The following is a 20661-nucleotide window of genomic DNA, read 5'->3' as shown; positions in this document are numbered from 1 at the left end:
CTCACCAGAAAGAATGACCTGCCAGTTCCTTAAATGGAGCCTGAAGGCAAAGCTCTATATGAATACTTCAAGGCTTTTGTTTCCTTCCCTTCTTTTTTAAGTTAGAACACTGATATTTGAAAAGGGAAGACAGAATCAGAATGAGATTAGTTCTCTCCCCCCAATTTTAGCCTAAAAAGGGAAAAACTCGTTTTTCAACTTTCATCTATTTTATTTCATTATCACTGAATATGTATCTAGATTACTATGCGAAGTCATGCATTATGGACAGAGGCTCTGGTGAAAAAAACCAAGCATAGCACCTGGGACATAACAGATACCTAGAAATTTTGCATTAAAAAAAAAAAGCAGTTAGGTGTGATGGGGTATGCTTTTAATAGCAGCGCTTGTGGTCATTGCAGAAAGATAGGGAGTGCAAGCACAGCCTTGGCTACCTGCATAGGACCATGTCTCTAACTACCCAGTTACAACGAATGAATGCACAAATTTACACTTTTTTCTGCTAAAGGGCCTCATTACATAATTCTAGCTGGCCATGAACTCAAAGAGATTTGCTTGCCTCTGCCTTCCATATTCTGGGCCTGTAAAACCATGTTTGGCCCTAAGAGAGCCATTTGAATTCTAGTCTTTTCATAGGTAAAACAAACACTTCTAATGTTTCTGTTGCTACCCTAGGCACTGAATTGTTTATTATATTTAATTGCCTTATGTTTAACCTTGTAAGGTCTAGTCATTACATTTCTATTTTTTAATGTATCGTGTATAATCACGTCAATTGTTCCTATTCCCTATATGAGAAAGCTAACTTTTATATTTGTGGATAAGCTATTCCTGGCTTGCAATGAAATCAAATCAATCATTTTAACTGTTTCTAAATCTGTTTTATGCAATGTGTTACTAAACAATAAAAACTATTTTGGTTCACAATGTTCTACCACACTTATTTAGAACCTACACACACACACACACACAATTATTGAGAACCTACACAGACACAAACACACACACACACACACACACACACACACACACAGCCATCATTCAGTTCTCCCTCTGCCTGACTCTAAATCCTTTGATACTTTCAGATAGGTAATAGAAGACATTTTGTCATTTTTCACTTCATAGAAAGAATCTATACAAAATCCTTAACTATTTTAATGTCTCTTTAAAATAAATGTGTCAATGTTAACTTGACACATTGGAGGTTTCTGTTGTTGTTTTACTTTTTGTTCAAAGCCCAGCAATAATCCAAAACAAGTAGCACACAGCTTCCAAAACAGAAGCAAAGAATTCTTCTAACGTTCAGCAAAATCTTTCTCAGGAATTGTGACCCAGAAATAATTGTAGTTCTATCTTTGAATCTACATTTTGTATACTGAACAAAAAGAAAAAAAATTATGGTCTTAATTTCAGTTTACACTGTAGTCATTATGCTTTATGTTTTTCAAATCATGTTTAAAAGATACTATATTGAATGAAAAAATAAATGAGACATATAAATGAAATGTTTATTTGTATTTTAAAAATATCAAATATAAATAGTCCACTAAAACTATCCTGAACTTGGTATTTTCATCTCACAATGGGAAATCTGAGCTTCATATATGATCTATAAATAAAGATCACACAGGTCCTATGTAGTCTCAAACTAAACCCATTTGCTTATGTGACTTCTAGAAATTATAGATCTGTCCTGTGGACACAGAAAGATAGAACCAAACAATGATAGAGGTTACTGTTCAAGTGTTGAAATTACTATAATGTAAACTTGGAATGACATTTTTTAAAAAGCTCTTAGGAATTTGGTCACAGAAATTACCAAATAGGAAAGAAATACATATGTAAGAGAAAGAGCTACAGGAATCCTAGTAAGGTGAAAATAGAAGGTGGTTTAGGGTATCAGAATTAAGAAAGGCTTTACACAAAAGCTGTGCAGTAAATACCAGCAGAAAAGTCACAAAGCCAGAATCCATATAACCTGGGGATGAAGTTGTAGCTATGCCCAATAACAGGCAGCTTTCAGATTTGCTTTGTAAAGTAAAGCTTGTAAATATGAAAATTGAAAAGCAGTACTGATCGTGGGGGGAAAAAAAAAGAAATCAGCAGCAGAATCTCAAATGCTATTATTTCAGCTTGCAATCAGCGTTACAGAAACAAAAGGGAAAAGGCCAGGCAGACCTACTTCATTATATATTCCATGTTTCCAATTTCACTGGCTCTTCCAGCCCTCATTTTTTTAACTAATGCTACAATCTCTAAGTAACCACAATACATAAATTAGTTATTTGAAAATTCGACTGTCTACAGCACCTCTACGAAATTTCTACCTGCTTATTTTATCCGTAAAAATATTCCTCCCACCATTTGAAGATTAATGTGCCCATGACACAATAAGCCCTTCTGTAGCTGTTGTATAACTGGGGTGATTTTATACATTGTTTGTTCATCTCTCTCTTAAGCTGCAAAATAGAATATAAACAAAAAAAATTCCATAAAGCATCCCACCTACCTCTAAATTAAACCTTCCTTATTTCCTGTAGAAGGGATTCCTTAAGTTTACTCTTCTTTGTAGCAGAAGCTGACAGCTCAAATGTGAGAAACAGATGAAAGATCAGAAAATGACCATGAAACAAGATGTACTCTGGATCTAGACTTAGCACTTATGAAAAAACATTACCATTCAAAACACTGTAGAAACCACACACAGTTGCTGGTCTCTCACTTTGCAACGCTGACAATATAGCCTCTTTTGGTCCTCTCTCTGTTCTATATACCTCTCTGTTGTCATCTGTCTTCATCCCCTTTAGACCTAGTTTCTTGAGAGCAGAAGCTATATTGATTGGCAAAAGGAGGCATGTAAAAGATTTCTTCTAAAATGTTAAAGAAAGGATGCTATGGGATAGAAGCACTTATCTGGGACAAGTTCACCAGCAACATGAAGGTTAACCAAGATTGATACTTAGGTACTTGCTAGGCTACCAAAGAAGAAAAGAATACTCTAATTAAAATGTATAATATGCTTGATTTAGAAGGATTAAAGGAAAGTTTCTTTAGGCACTGCCAAGTGTACAGATAAAGACAGGAACACACCTGAAGATGCCTTCTTAAAGGAAGAATAAGGTCAGAGAGATGGCTTGGTGGGTAAAGGTGCTGGCCTCCAGGAGTCCCAACAACCTAAGTTAAAACCTCATGATGGAAAGAGAAAAGTAACTTGTGCAAGATGTCCTCTGACCTGTACACATGTGTCATCACACACACACACACACACATATATATATATATATATATGTGTGTGTGTGTGTGTGTGTGTGTGTGTGTGTGTGTGTGTATATGTGTGTGTGTGTATATATATATATATATATATATATATATGCATATCGTATTTTAAGGAAGCCCAGGTGAGATTATAAAGGGAAATTGGGAGCCAATTGGGTGCAAGGAAGTAACATGTTCTTGCAAACATGTGCAACATCTTCCACTGAGAGGAAGGAAAGGAAGAAAAAAAGAAGAGAACTTTCAAAAGCAAAGCAAATATTAAACACATTCTCTATGCTAAATACTTCATTTCTCTGTGACTTTAAAGATGTTTCTAATTCTATTCTCCAAATAAATGATACATACTCAAGGAGTGAAAGTAATTACAAGTAGCTTTGAATTACAATGCAGGTGATGTCTGGCTTGCTACAGGGGTGTATTAAAAATGTAATACCCTAAGTATAAAATCTCTAAATCATAGCAACAAAAAGAACCTTAAAGTATAAGTTAAGATAATGATTTCAACTTAAATACATATATCTGAAGCTCCCCCAAAATCAGAGGCATTACCTACCATCCAACAAAACCAGGTCATTGCCTCAGTTTCTTTCATCAGTGTGATATATATATCAAAGTAAGACATAATAACAAAAATTTGTACAACCAGAAGACCAATGCTTTAGGACCCTGGCCCCATCCTGAGAAACAGACATGTGACACACAATTCTACCCAAGATACCTAACATAATTCCCAAGGTATGGGCGACAGAAAAACAAACTTCTTAAACATGCTCCAAAACTATAAGAAACCACTTAACATAGCTAAATTTTAATTACTTGATCTCAATATTTACCTTAATAATTTGTAAGAATATACAGCAATATACAGCAAATGAAACACCAAACCCTAAATATTACATGCAACAGTCACAAATCCCCAAAACAAAAGTTCACTGCACAACATGTCTTGTACTTACCAGAACTTTACTTCCAACTATCTGCATACAGTGGTCAACGAAGAAGGGTGGTGGTGTGAGAAAAAGTAGCAATAATATTAGTAATCAGAAGCTTTTGCAAAAGGAAAGTGTTTAATAAATTAGTGACTAACTTATTATACTAACACATTTAATGTTTGAGATCTTGAGACTAAAACAAAATACAAATATTAATGTGTGCCACATTTCAAAATCTATAGTCTAAAGACTAAGGGGAAACAATTATGATTTGGCTTTTCATGCATTACAATCACTCTACTGTTCCAAGTATGAAATTAGTTTTCTATATGATGTGAAGACAAACAATATACTTTATCCATAAAAATGCACATAATACAAAGAAAACGGTTCAGAATTTCGAGAGATAAGACAATTTCTGAGGCAGTATTCTGTTTAAGGAAACAACAGGAAACTCAACATAAACATAATCTATGTTAAAATCTAAAGATAAGTCAAATCAGTTATCTGATCAAATATTGAGCAGTGTACAAAAAACAACTAATCCACCATTGAATAATATTCATTTGATAACAGTAATTATCATCAAGATGTGTTAAATTTTTCAGCTAGTGTTTTAAAACAAACATCAATTTTAACTGAAAGCCCATTAAGTATCCTGGCTTAGTGAGATATCACAAGATACAAAAATATAATGGCAGCTTCCAAGTAAATGATTTCATAAGAATCCAAAAAGAGAAATGATTTAGCAATCCAAATGATTTCAGACTCTTCAAAAAAGAGAAGCAAATTCTTTAAAAAAAATTAACACCCTGTTTATAAGCAGCAATTATTTAGATGAATAAAAGTCTTCTTTGGTACTACAACAGTCCTCTGAAATGAAAGATACGCTATTGACATAAATTATTTCCTCCCACCAAAGAAGACAGCGGTTATATTTGTCCCTTGTTTCTTTATCATAGATATGGGACCAAAAAAAAAGAATGAGAGTCTGTGTTAACAATTAAGACAGGTTCATAGTCCATGAAACAACTAAAATGTGGACCATTGAAGACCTTTTAATGATTTATTTGGATTGAAAAAGATTTCATTTAGCTAAAGCACATACAGAAATACATGAGATTCATTAGTCAAGAGAAGCATGGAGAAAATAATTTGGTCACATCTTTTACCACATCCATCCCATGGATGAAAAGGACCTGATGAAAAATTATCTAATAATGGTTTAAAAAAAAACCAACAACAGTCACTATAAATGCATATATATTGACATGTGTACTACAACTTTCAACTACTTCCTATATTTATTAAGTCTACAAACCTGTAGATATAGTCGATATAACCACTTTATTCTATAGTATTGAGATTTTTCTGAAACTGCTCAATGCCTCACATGTTGTGAAAATTGTAATCAGTCATGTTCTAAAATCTCAATTTCAAAAGTACTCGTTAAAATTATCATAAAATTAGAAGTAAACTGCTTTCTGCATATTATCATAAGGATGAGGAAATGTGGCTGCCTAATGTGAGGTGAGTAACTTTTTCTCATGAGTGCCTGCATATGCTAATAGGTATATGCAAGTTTTTCTCTATATCACCAGCATAGTGTGCTAGGTAATAATTTAGTAGGACAGCTTTAACAATACTCACAAAAGCTGTTCATTTCTTCATTGCACCTTGAAACTATAAAATCTTCTTTGTTATTTGAAACTAAATAATCTATGCATGCCAGCTCCCATAGGTCAGGTCTACCCTCACCCCTCCTACAATGACAAGCATTTGCCTTTCAGAGCAATAAACACAGACTAGGCTCTCCACATACATATTAAAAGTTCACTCAACATGGAGTTACTCAATCTGCTATTCCTTTAATACTCATATAGCTGTCTATTATTGGACATTATACTAAGTATGTGTGGAGAATCAAACAATAGTTTTACAACATCAACTTGTGGTTTCCTTAATATCCTCCTGACCAACACTAATTGTAACATAATTAATGATGCAAAGTCAGACTTGCTTGTTTTAGAAACAGGTTCTGACACATAGCTGTGTGTTGCATCATCATCTCTTAATGCCCTTTCCTAGCAAGATGACTCTTTCTCACAGCTCACTTTTTCATTGTTTAAATCCCATATAAAAGAACAAGAGCAGTTAGTTAGAGGGGAAAACATAGCTTTACACTAAAATTTAGCTATAATCCTCCTATATCTTACATGTGGCACGGAACATTTTTCCACTTTAACACTGGTTTTACTTTTCAGATGGGAACACTGGCTTTTTATAAAGACAAAACCTTTTTATAATGTGACAGGTACCATCCTATTTGCATTAAATGAGGAAACACCTTTAATGAGTATATCAATACATAATGAAAAAGTAAAAATGTATAGGGCAGACAAAGCATATTTAACACCTAATGTAAGTCAGATAGCAGGGCAGAAACCTAAGCTCCACACGGGCCAACAGCCACACATTCAGTGATAATTGGTGCAAAATTGACTGTCATGATGAAAAGGTAAAAGCATTGCTTCGTATTGAATATTGTTGCTCAGTGAATGGCAGCCCTCTTATCTTTAAAAGGAAATTAAGTAAACAATTTTCATAGTTTTAATGATAGAACACAGTACTAATTACTGTTTCTCCAAGGTGAGAAAGCTTCAAAACATGCCTGTCAGTCAGTTGTCTTCCATCAAAATATTTGGCTCATAGAAACAAAAAAAAAGATTGGAAAAATCTACAGTCTTGGAATTTTTGTAAAGGAAGAAGAGCTAACAAGTATGTCAAATGAGACCAAAAAAAAGGGCATTGAAACAGTAGAACTAATTTTGTGGCTACTTGAAATGGAAAATTTTATGTCTTATAATACTCCATTTCTCCCATTTGAATGAAGCAGTTAAAATAAGCTCTGAGCTATCCTCTTCCCTTCCTCCGCCTTTCTCTCTATCTCCTAATCTGTCTCCAGTGGTAGAGACAAAGCTCTAATGGGTTAGGCAGGTGCACTCAGTGCTATGCTACTGCCTCAGCCTAACTTTCTTCCATTTCAATATGAAAATAAGCATAAGATTTAAAACTGTACATTTCTCTCATCACTTGAAGAGAACACAGTATGAACATAAATTAAAATATGCTGTGCATAGATAATATGTAATTATCTGAAGGTCAAGGAATGAGAACATCCTATAATCTTCATTATAGTCAGTCCCACTTACCCAAACAATATCAACAAATAAGCCAGAGATGCTAACAAATCCCATCATTAAAGCACCACATGATTAGACATATATTATCTCCACTTTGTCCTCACATCTAGTTATATAGATTTGCCAGTATACTTGCCGTTAGGCATTTAAAAAACAACACTGAAAATATGTGTCCTACATTTCCTAAAGCTTTTTGCTGGGAACAATAACTTGAGTGCAAAAACGAGAAGAGATTCATCAGAATTTCAAAGTAAAAACCCTATGCATCACCTAATTCTATTGAAAAGGATGCTCATGGCAAATTTCACTTATCACTGGAAACATATTTCTGCCTTTGGATACCAGAACCAAATTAAAAAACATGCTGTTAAGTCTGCTCTGGCAGAGCTGCGATGCATTATGTTTAAATAGTTCAGCATTCAGATTTAGCTGGCCTAAAGTACAATATAGAATCAGTGCAATTGCAGAATTCAGCGGTTGCTACTGGAATTACAGTGCTAAAAAGTATGAATGAGATAATCAAATAATCTCAGGCTATACTTCTACAGTAAAGAACATTTTCTTCAGTGGTCAATGGTTTATAGTGAAAATACTTTGTTTTAAATGCATGTGTACAAATGAAAATAAACTCAAATATCTACATGTAAATTGTGCATAAATATGTATAAAACATGTATCTATACAGATACATACAGTGACTTCATGAAATCTGCCATTGAAAATTCTTTTCAGAAATACAAAATATATATTTTGCCACATCAAAAGTGTATTTTTTTCTACCAAAAAAAAAAAATCAAACCTGAAGACTACTTTTCAAAAACCTTAGAAGGATAACAAAAATGAGTGAATTAACTCTATTAAAGCACTAAGTTTTTCTTGTAGACAATAAAGTCTTTCAATAATAAATCATGCATTTAGGTTTTAAATTTATACAGATTTAATTAAAGTTCCTGGTGTATATTTTCCTTTACAATAAAGTGAACTTTACCACACCAAATATAAGTCAGCTAACAGTTTACATTCAAAACAAAGCCAAATATGAAAAAAATTCCAAAAATTAGATACTTCAATGTAAACTTAAAAGTAGCTATGCTGTTTGCATTTTCTCCCTTCAACTCTGAAATTTTCATGTAGCAGGGTGTATAGTAAACAGAAGGACAGCACACATCACTGCCAACTTTTAATAAGAGCAGAAAACCTCTGCCCTCAAATTCATTGAATTCTGTTAAGAGATTTCCATATTGGTCTCTTGTTTACAATAATGGATCTCTCATGTCTAATGAATTGTTCAGTACTGAGATAGATTTTATATATATATGAAATATAATTGCACTGAGGCAAGAATGTAAAAAGCTGAGGTTTTTTAAACTTTCAAGCAAACAGCTAAGTTCATTCTATTGGTGCCTGGGAAGTATCTTTACTTACAGATTTGGAAGTAGCAGAAATATACTGGACAACCATCTCACGCTTGATGCTAAAATCCTTCTTTCGCAAAGGAGCTTTCTTTTCTTCATTAAGGTTCATATCTTCCTGTTAGAAAGAATGTGAGGATGGATGGATTACTGCTTAATTGCTTCATAAGGGATTAATGCAATTAATATTTATCAACAAATTTTTTAGATAGTTCATTATTTCACACTTGACATACCATCATTTAGTATGTATTCCACACATACTCATAGCTTACATTTCTATTTAGCTAAACACTAAGAAGAAAGAAAATTTTTTAAGCTAGGCTACAGAACACTGGTAGTTTATAACAGATATTATAGAGACCTTGCAAAGCGTTTATCTCGACACACACACACATACACACACGCGCGCACGCACGCTCTTTAGCCCATGCTTCCAAGTACTACTGTTACCCATGAAAACAAATAACACACAAATTTAATAGGATATATATAACATATCCACGTCTATATGTGTGTGTATTCACCAAAGAAAAAGTCTCAGAAAGTTGCTATATATTACAAAGAAAAAAGAGGTAATATAGCTGAGTGTGTGTGTGTGTGTGTGTGTGTGTGTGTGTGTGTATGCGTGTGTGTATGTGTATGTATATATGTACAGAGAGAGAGAGCAAGAGAGAGAGATGAAAAAGGAGAAAAATCTAACATCCGAAGAGCAGTTAAAAGATTCCTGTTGGCAACTGTCATTTTTGGCTGTCCAATGTCACTTAGGCATGCCCTCTACAGTTTAATGCATCCACATTTTCAGTTTCACATAAAATTGAGTTTATAAAAACTGCATTTGTTTATATCCTTTACATATAATTTCAGTACAAACCTGTGGCTTGGCCTTTACCAATGAAAGGCATTAATAAAAGGTACAAACTCAGAAATGAACTATGTGAAGAAATATGTCTTGAATATGCCATCCATCTTGTTGATATGGGGGACAACAGAGATGACATAGATAAGATAAGGAACCGATGGCAGCAGCCACTTTTTTTTTTTTAACTTAGAAAGACCAATTGGTTCTGGAGTGGCAACAGCTCTTTAATCGGACTATATTTCACTATGTAGGTCTGCAAGCAATTCCTATAAAGCCATCTGGAGCCTATTGCAGCAACCTTCTTGATTGAAGAGCAAACTAATATCTCTTAATACTTAATATATGTTTAAAAATCCAGAACAGGTATTCCTATGCTCAAAATGGTGAGATTCTGAAGCATTTCAACTGTCAAAGTGAAGAGAATGGTAGCTGGATTGAAGAAAATTACCTTAAGAACCAAGCATATATGTTTTGAAGTCTGAATTCTCTCTGGCCAAAATATACACCCCAGCTGCAATTTATGTTCAGGTAACATCACTTAGAATCTATCTCTCCCACTCTCAATCATTCTGAGACTTCACGTTCATCTTGAAATAGCATACATCTACTCCCTTGACCTTGGATTTTATGATGTGGTGGCTCTTACATGTAATATGTCATTTCATACTCCCCACTATGTTTTACATGATGCTGTTCCAGCTTCCACTTCTTACTCAGTGATGTGCTGCCTCCCACTCAATCCGCTTCTGTCCATTCCTTACACTTTAAAACAATGCTCACCTACTAAGCCTGCTACAAGTTTTCCCGCAGTGCCCCCACTATTAAACAGAAACCATCCTGTTCTTCCATATTACGTATATCAATACTTTGTCATAGACCTATCTGATCTGGCCCTTGGTCCTGTGAAGGTTCTATGCTCCAGTATAGGGGACTGCCAGGGCTAGGAAGAGGGAGTGTGTGGGCTGGGGAGTAGAGGGAGAGGGGAGGAGATAGGGGGTCTTCAGCGGGGAAATTTGGAAAGGGGATAACATTTGAAATCTAAATAAAGAAAATATATAGTAAAAAAAACCTATCTCTCTCAAACTCTAAGGAAGTGGTTCACAACCTTCCTACTGCTACAAAAGTTTAATACACTTCCTCACATTGTGGTGACCCCCAACTATAAGATTATTTCATTGTACTTCTTAACTGCAATTTTGCTTTTGTTATGAATCATAATGTAAATATCTCATAGGCAGGATATCTGATATACAACCCCCATAAGGGTCACAACTCAGAGGTTCAAAAACACTGCTCTAAGACAACTAAAAGCAGGAATTGATCTCTGCAATCGCAAAAAAGAAAGATCCCCATCCCTGGAATACAGTAAATACTTACTGAATATTTTTTTGAGTCTCCTTTCTTGCTACTAGAAAAACAAAATTTGGGAACTTTGCTTTAAATACTGAAAGTTGCCGCAGAATCTTTAGCTTTTTTCCACTTATAAAATGGCTGCTTTCATTAGTTAGGAATGAGTAGCATTCATATGAATAGAAGAGTCTATAATGACTCATTTTATTCCTATAGAAATAAAAACATACTACTAATTATACAGCTGATACTTCCAAATCATTAACTTCAGCTTCATAATACAATAATAAAACTAAATAGAGCAATACTCGTAACTCAATATTAACTCTAAGCAACATAATTGAATATGAAACTACTTCTAAACACAGAGTTCTTACTATGGAAAAAATACAAAACAAGTTTTAAGCATATTTCATATTTGTTTAATGTATCCACATTATATGAAGAATGTAGTAGAAAAAAAATGATGCTGAAGTCTAAATAACTGACCAAACTTACAATAGTTTTCAATTAAGCCATAGTTATAAACATCATCTCTTTCCTGTTTTCACATTTCATACAGTTATCTCTCTCCAGAAACATTCCTTTCCTTCATGAAATGTTTGATTTGTGTGTGTGTGTGTGTGTGTGTGTGTGTGTGTGTGTGTGTGTCTGCTTGAACCCAGAGCCTCATACACATTCGATACATGCTATAACACTGATTTATATATATAACCTCAAACAGTATGCCAGTAAAGTTGTTAATGAGGAACTATGTAAAACTAGACTCAGATGAGAAGGTTATTTCATTGACTCTGTCATTCATTCTGGTGCCCTTGCCTTCCTCTACCTCCAAAATCCTAGGCTAAGGAGATATTCACCTTTAAGAAAAATGAATTAATAGGACTGTAGTGTTTAAAATACACCAAAACCAACAATGGATATAATTATTTTTGGTGCTTTATGTTTTTAAAATTAGTGAATTTTTATGCTTATTTAATTATACCCAGAACTTTATTGTCTATTCCATAATTTTAGCTTCTTTCAACAAATTAAACAAAACATTCAATATAACATATAGGAGCTCAGATAGAAAAACAAAGTCAGAACGATAAAGTGGAAAGATAATATTTCTGAATATAGAATGAAACTAAAAGCAAAGGCAAAATATTAAGTGAGTATTAGTAAATTGGGCACACAATTTCCTCATTATATCTTTGTATCAAGATCCAATCAGAGGCCTTCACCCAAGATCGTGTATTTTTTTTTTTTTAAAGATTTATTTATTTATTATATGTAAGTACATTGTAGCTGTCTTCAGACACTCCAGAAGAGGGAATCAGATCTCGTTACAGATGGTTGTGAGCCACCATGTGGTTGCTGGGATTTGAACTCTGGACCTTCGGAAGAGCAGTCGGGTGCTCTTACCCACTGAGCCATCTCACCAGCCCCGTGTATTTTAATATAAGAAAATGTAACTAGTACTTTCGCTGTCTCATAATTGTTAATTGTGAGCACAATCTTCAACTGATGTTTCTAGAGTGCAAAGACTATATAAAAGTCCCACTGAGGTTGACAAATTGGAATCATTCAAAGGATTAAAAAAATAAGATTTACTAATACGTAACCAAGAATATGCACTAGATTCCTCCTTGGACCCATAGATTGAATGATGCATGAAGTTGCTTAAGGGAGTAGTGCAATGTTCACAATGAATATTTACTCACCTTAAGTGTCCTGCAACACGCTACAGTTAATGTTAGTATATTTTCTGATTATTTATCTAGTTTTAACCAAATATACCCTAAAAAATGGAAACACAACTCCAAACGATTCCTATAAAGACAACAGATTGAGGATAAAAAGATAATTTCAATAATGTGAGCACAAGAGAACGAGAAAATAGATGCCTGTTATATCTGTTCATAATTTCTGGCTCTTTCTTCCATTATCACATAGTAATAATAACAAAAATCTAAATCTAATACGCTGTCTCCATAAGATGAAAATAATTAAAGAAATCACGTGAAATATAGTTACAAATGAATCATGATGATGACCCTCACTTTATGTGCATATTATACTTTAGAAAATTAGACAATGGTAGTAAATATCCACCTCAAATTAGCAGGCCATATAAATCCTAGGAGCCAGAGCAGGAAGCCATTGTAATGTCTTCAACATTCTCAACAATAATCACAATCACATGGTCTCAATCCTGTACCTTGGTGATAGTTTATAAACTTAATGACACATGTTTATGAGCCTCTTTTGGTTTTCCTTTAATACCACTTTTAATAAAAAGCCCCACAGCAGCTAGGAAACACTTTATAAAAGCAGCTGAAGGAATACATGCAAAAATGTAAATAAAGAAAATGCCTTCCTTGTCAGCAAACCCTATCAGAAGACACACAGAAACCATTGTGAAAAATGTGCATAAGCAAGTGTTAGGAAAATGACTGAACTGTGGGAGGATCACTATATAGATGGATGGAATAGCTGTTTAATGAAATGGCTTATAGTATTATTAAGATTGTTTCAATACAGATATAATATATATAAGCCATTTTTCTTTGAGTCACTAATAGAACAATTTAACAGGAGAAACATATCGCCACAATAAAAGCTGTAGTTAATAAGATGCTTTCTGAAAATACCACAAATAGGAAAGATTCCTGAACAAATTTACATGTGAGAAACTCAAACAGCATTGCAGGAAGTATTTTAAACCAAGGTTCACACCTTAGGCGATATCTCACACCTATAAACCTTGCACTCTAGAAGCTGCAGAAGGAGAATCACAAGTTCAAGGCCACCCTCAGGTACATGATGAGTTCCCAATTAATCTGGGCTATAGAGTGAGACTATCTCAAAAATATATGAAAAGCAAAAACATTAATGTAGTTACACAATTTTCAAATGGGGTAGGAACCAAATATGAAAATATTTTCTCCCTAATCTTTGGGAACAAAAGGACTAATGTAGATAGGGAAAGTTAGGGGTGGGAAAGAATTGTAAACATATAATCAATACTTGTATGAATAGTTGCAAATACATTTTAAGAAGAAAGAATGTATTTCTCCCTACAAACACGTCTGGTTATTGAAAAATAAAGAACTTTAAAACAGCTAAAATTCAGCATGGTTTAGACATTTCCCTTTTAATTAAGGAAAAAAAGGTATCTTATTAGAATGTAATTTTGTTTCAAAAAACCCCATGTGGAATGACACATATTGGCTGACTCAACTTTCATATCAGTGTTCTGCTTGAACTCCTGTTAATTTTTTTTCTTCTGAGTGCTAGATATTGTCTGAAGTAGACATCCATGAGGATGAGGAGCTATATATCAATGATATAGAAGAGAAGATGAAAAGAGTCCATGTCTCTAATAGCATTGATTAAAGACTCCCTCCTTAAAGTGCTTTTTTAAACCACTAATGTAAAAACATCAAAATGTAATACGCCATAGTACTTGGACAACTGGCTATCATCAAAAGGGAAGAGAATTTACTTCTCCTGGTGAACCTTGCTTTATGTTTTGGGTTTTTTGTTTGTTTCTTTGTTTCTTTGTTTTTACTGTATTTTATGCATGTGAGTGTTTTGCCAGAGTATATATATGTGTACCACCCCTATGCCTGTTGCCTTCAGACATCAGAACAGGATGCCAGTTCCCCTGAGTCAAGTGTTACAGATGGTTATAAACCATCATGTAGGTACTAGAAACTGAAGCCAGATCCCCCAGAAGAGTAGTACCCTGTGACCTTAACCACTGAGCCATCTCTCCAGCCGTGGGTTTCAGCTTCTTTGTCAGCTCTTCGTTTTGGCTATGATATATCAAGTCAAATATCAAATATAATATGAACTTACAGATAAGCAGCCTAAAGAAAAAATAAATAATAATAATAAATAGACATAGCTACATTCAATAAAATATCATTTGTAGACAATGGAATTCACATAATTAATCTTCTCTTTAACCATTTAAATAATAAAACATGTGACCAGTGAGGTGGCTTCCCAGGGAAATGCACTTGTCCCACAAAACCTGGCAAACTGCCATGGACCCCAAAGAACCCATAGTAGATGGACAGAGAAAACCAACTCTTGTGTATTGTCACCTGATCGCTACATACACACTGCTACATGTATGCATTCCTATCTGCATTCATACACATCTCACACACACACACACACATAAACACACACACACATATATCAATAATAAAAAATAGAAAATACAACATAAAGCAACATTTTTAGCTTGCAAGCCATACAAAGTGAAGTCCTTCCGTGGGGAATAGTACCTTTGATATGTTTATGTTTTCTGGAAGAACAAACTAGCTAGCATACTGGAGATAGCTATCAAAGCATGACTCGAAACTTCTTTTTGCTATTTGTTCTTTTCATAATGCCACCTTATGTTTCTATATGTCACCCTCTCAGAATATAACTTCTTGATGGTTGGGATTTTCTTTTAAGTATTCGTCCCACCCTTCTTCCCCCTCTCTCTGTCTCTCTCTCTCTGTCTCTCTCTCTCTCTCTCTCTGACTGCCTGTGTCTCTGTGTCTGCCTGTGTTTGTCTCTCTGTTTCTGTCCCATTGTTGCTGTATCTGTCTGTCTCTGTCTCTCTGTCTCTCTCTCTCTCTGACTGCCCCCCCCCCCCGCCCTAGACTTTGCTGAATTACTCAAATTATGAGTATGGACTGCCAGAAAAAAAAAAAAAAACGAGGCCAATAATTCAAAAGTAGACACTGGCTTTTCACATATTACATCTTCATCTGCTTCTTTCATGAGCACCCATGAGAGGTTCAGGGAATTACATCCCCACTAAAGCAGCTGATCCACAGCAATCCTAGAAATAGGATAGCTTTGCTTACCTCTAGTGGTCTCCCTGGCTGAACTCTCTTCTCTTTGAGGCAAGGTGCTACATTTACCTCTAAACCTGTAGCCCATAGCACACTATCTAGCACACAGCACAGATCAATTAATAATAGCTAAGCTGTACTCACAATAAATGCAACAAAGCCTTTTAAAATAAAAGCACTATTTTCAAGACATTTCTACATGCAGACCTAAAACAGAAGCAAGCAGGCTATGAACCTGTCTCCCAGGGAAGTGAATTTGCAAACCTAGCTCTTTAATTTCTCCTACTTCCATGCCTATCTTCCTTGCTGCTCCCCTGTAAGACTTTTATGATAAAATAATGGCAATTTTTCTAATGCATCCAGACCCAGGCTAATTTTTCATCTGTTTCGTGAGTACATGTTGATACTCCTTTACATGTTTTCTGTATGAGTCTTCACAGGAAAATAAAATGTATTATCTGCAAAAAAAAAAAAATCCTGGTATTGAGCATGGTCTAAAATATGGGTTGAGGATGTAGAAAATTTAAATGTAAGCAGTAGGAATTGGACTTCCTAAACAATTTCTTAGAATCTAATCATTTCTGACAACTACTCCTTGGCTTTTTATAGATGTGAAGGCCTAGTTTACGAATAATGTATTTCATGGTAACTTAATTAAACTTACTTATGCTTAGAGCACTCAAAGGTTCTCAGCCAAGCTAACCAACGTCTAAAAACCTGGTGCTGAGTGAGAAAAAAGTCCTTTAATAGCAGTCAAGGGAATACAATATACTTAGGTTACAGTAGAGCACCTGGTGCCCAGAGGCCACTCTTCTGTGTAAATTAATGAAGAAAAGGGGGGGGAAGAACAAGAGTAAAAGCTTTAGAATGACCTGTGGGAATTCTAACAGGTGGAATACAAAATCAATAACTAAGCACTTATTATATATAACTAAGGCATTATTAAATTATGCCAAAGATGCAAAGCATATCTATATAGTTTTAAAATAGTGTTTTGTAAAGAGTATGTGTTCTATAAAATAATCACCTAAGAATTTCATATGTGAGACCTTTAAATCGGTCAGCAATGTCAGTGGAACTAATATTTAGAAAGTCTATGCTTGCTATGTCAAATATCCAAATGTTTATAATATAAGAAGGGATTTATTGATGAACAAAGTAAATGTGAAAGTCAAGAAAACACTCATAATCTAAAGTAAAGGTGAGCCACTGTTTTTATACAGGATGTAGTCCTGCTGGCTGGCCTTTAACTTCCTATATAGCCCAGGCTGGCCTCATATTCACAGAGATCTACCTAGCATGGCCTCCTACTACAAAGGGTATGCACTACCGCACCACCTAGTTCTTTTAATTAACTTCCCTCCCACTTAGGAGTTTTCATTCATTTCAAAATAAATCAACTGTTATATTGGGGGTTCATTAGTAAATGATTAATAATAAAATAGCTAATGCTTATAAAACATCTTTTTCTCTTGTAATTTTAAACTTAGACTTCTAATGGCTTCTATAGTAAGAAATGCTGTTGGTATGGTTGATCCACAAGCAGGAAGAATATCGATTATCATAATGAGACAGAATAAATTTGATCAGAAATTTCTGTTGTTGCTTTTCACTGTAAGTTTTATGAAAACATGCTATTTCTCAAAACTGTTTAATAATCCATTGTATTGGAAATTATAATGTAATCCATTTGCTGTTAAGCACCTATTGCAAAGGAAGTGTGTGAAAGGTGCTATTTGATACAATGGTAGAAAATCATTTTACACTTGGAGTATTTCATCCTAAAATCCAAACACACCATTAGTCTAAACAGGATACAGAGTTGTATGGTAATTCTAAGAACTGCAAATACTGGTTAACAGAAACAGCAGAATATAGGTAACATCAAGAGACTCTAAGAGCATCTTATGAGTCATCAAATAGCACAAGAAAATGTTTTACATTATTTATAAGGAGGGTACCTACAAGGAGTGAAGAAAACAAAGAAATTTTTTTTTTCATTTTTTATTAGGTATTTAGCTCATTTACATTTCCAATGCTATACCAAAAGTCCCCCATATCCACCCACCCCCACTCCCCTGCCCACCCACTGCCCGTTTTTGGCCCTGGTGTTCCCCTGTACTGGGGCATATAAAGTTTGCAAGTCCAATGGGCCTCTCTTTCCAGTGATGGCCGACTAGGCCATCTTTTGATACATATGCAGCTAGAGTCAAGAGCTCCGGGGTACTGGTTAGTTCATAATGTTGTTCCACCTATAGGGTTGCAGATCCCTTTAGCTCCTTGTCTACTTTCTCTAGCTCCTCCATTGGGAGCCCTGTGATCCATCCATTAGCTGACTGTGAGCATCCACTTCTGTGTTTGCTAGGCCCCGGCATAGTCTCACAAGAGACAGCTACATCTGGGTCCTTTCAATAAAATCTTGCTAGTGTATGCAATGGTGTCAGCGTTTGGATGCTGATTATGGGGTGGATCCCTGGATATGGCAGTCTCTACATGGTCCATCCTTTCATCTCAGCTCCAAACTTTGTCTCTGTAACTCCTTCCATGGGTGTTTTGTTCCCAAATCTAAGGAGGGGCATAGTGTCCACACTTCAGTCTTCATTCTTCTTGAGTTTCATGTGTTTAGCAAATTATATCTTATATCTTGGGTATCCTAGGTTTGGGGCTAATATCCACTTATCAGTGAGCACATATTGTGTGAGTTTCTTTGTGAATGTGTTACCTCACTCAGGATGATGCCCTCCAGGTCCATCCATTTGGCTAGGAATTTCATAAATTCATTCTTTTTAATAGCTGAGTAGTACTCCATTGTGTAGATGTACCACATTTTCTGTATCCATTCCTCTGTTGAGGGGCATCTAGGTTCTTTCCAGCTTCTGGCTATTATAAATAAGGCTGCTATGAACATAGTGGAGCATGTGTCCTTCTTACCAGTTGGGGCATCTTCTGGATATATGCCCAGGAGAGGTACTGCTGGATCCTTTGGTAGTACTATGTCCAGTTTTCTGAGGAACCGCCAGACTGATTTCCAGAGTGGTTGTACAAGCCTGCACTCCCACCAACAATGGAGGAGTGTTCCTCTTTCTCCACATCCACGCCAGCATCTGCTGTCACCTGAATTTTTGATCTTAGCCATTCTGACTGATGTGAGGTAGAATCTCAGGGTTGTTTTGATTTGCATTTCCCTGATGATTAAGGATGTTGAACATTTTTTCAGGTGCTTCTCTGCCATTCGGTATTCCTCAGGTGAGAATTCTTTGTTCAGTTCTGAGCCCCATTTTTTAATGGGGTTATTTGATTTTCTGAAGTCCACCTTCTTGAGTTCTTTATATATGTTGGATATTAGTCCCCTATCTGATTTAGGATAGGTAAAGATCCTTTCCCAATCTGTTGGTGGTCTTTTTGTCTTATTGACGGTGTCTTTTGCCTTGCAGAAACTTTGGAGTTTCATTAGGTCCCATTTGTCAGTTCTCGATCTTACAGCACAAGCCATTGCTGTTCTGTTCAGGAATTTTTCCCCTGTGCCCATATCTTCAAGGCACACTTTTCCCCACTTTCTCCTCTATAAGTTTCAGTGTCTCTGGTTTTATGTGAAGTTCCTTGATCCACTTAGATTTGACCTTTGTACAAGGAGATAAGTATGGATCGATTCGCATTCTTCTACACGATAACAACCAGTTGTGCCAGCACCAATTGTTGAAAATGCTGTCTTTCTTCCACTGGATGGTTTTAGCTCCCTTGTCAAAGATCAAGTGACCATAGGTGTGTGGGTTCATTTCTGGGTCTTCAATTCTATTCCATTGGTCTACTTGTCTGTCTCTATACCAGTACCATGCAGTTTTTATCACAATTGCTCTGTAGTAAAGCTTTAGGTCTGGCATGGTGATTCCGCCAGAAGTTCTTTTATCCTTGAGAAGACTTTTTGCTATCCTAGGTTTTTTGTTATTCCAGACAAATTTGCAAATTGCTCCTTCCAATTCGTTGAAGAATTGAGTTGGAATTTTGATGGGGATTGCATTGAATCTGTAGATTGCTTTTGGCAAGATAGCCATTTTTACAATGTTGATCCTGCCAATCCATGAGCATGGGAGATCTTTCCATCTTCTGAGATCTTCCTTAATTTCTTTCTTCAGAGATTTGAAGTTTTTATCATACAGATCTTTCACTTCCTTAGTTAGAGTCACGCCAAGATATTTTATATTATTTGTGACTATTGAGAAGGGTGTTGTTTCCCTAATTTCTTTCTCAGCCTGTTTATTCTTTGTATAGAGAAAGGCCATTGACTTGTTTGAGTTTATTTTATATCCAGCTACTTCACCGAAGCTGTTTATCAGGTTTAGGAGTTCTCTGGTAGAATTTTTAGGGTCACTTATATATACTATCATATCATCTGCAAAAAGTGATATTTTGACTTCCTCTTTTCCAATTTGTATCCCCTTGATCTCCTTTTGTTGTCGAATTGCTCTGGCTAATACTTCAAGTACTATGTTGAAAAGGTAGGGAGAAAGTGGGCAGCCTTGTCTAGTCCCTGATTTTAGTGGGATTGCTTCCAGCTTCTCTCCATTTACTTTGATGTTGGCTACTGGTTTGCTGTAGATTGCTTTTATCATGTTTAGGTATGGGCCTTGAATTCCTGATCTTTCCAGAACTTTTATCATGAATGGGTGTTGGATCTTGTCAAATGCTTTTTCTGCATCTAACGAGATGATCGTGTGGTTTTTGTCTTTGAGTTTGTTTATATAATGGATTACATTGATGGATTTTCGTATATTAAACCATCCC

At 35.3% G+C, this 20661-nt stretch overlaps 1 protein-coding gene across 4 annotated transcripts in view; it reads right to left on the bottom strand.

The window, feature by feature from the left end:
* Diaph2 (diaphanous related formin 2) overlaps positions 1-20661 on the bottom strand; it is a 716167-nt gene that overhangs the window by 635655 nt on the left and 59851 nt on the right. For 3 of the 4 annotated variants that reach the window (XM_006528581.4, XM_006528582.4, XM_030251385.1), the window contains 2 exons: positions 8837-8941; positions 4233-4253 (listed from right to left, as the gene is read on the bottom strand). In XM_006528581.4, coding sequence (XP_006528644.1) covers positions 4233-4253; positions 8837-8941 — 126 coding nt within the window. The remainder of the gene's footprint in view (positions 1-4232; positions 4254-8836; positions 8942-20661) is intronic. The other variant, NM_172493.2, reaches the window with a different exon arrangement.

This window comes from Mus musculus, chromosome X (genome assembly GCF_000001635.26).
Source record: "Mus musculus strain C57BL/6J chromosome X, GRCm38.p6 C57BL/6J".
NCBI lineage: Eukaryota > Metazoa > Chordata > Mammalia > Rodentia > Muridae > Mus > Mus musculus.
This window is presented reverse-complemented; position numbering and strand designations above follow the sequence as displayed.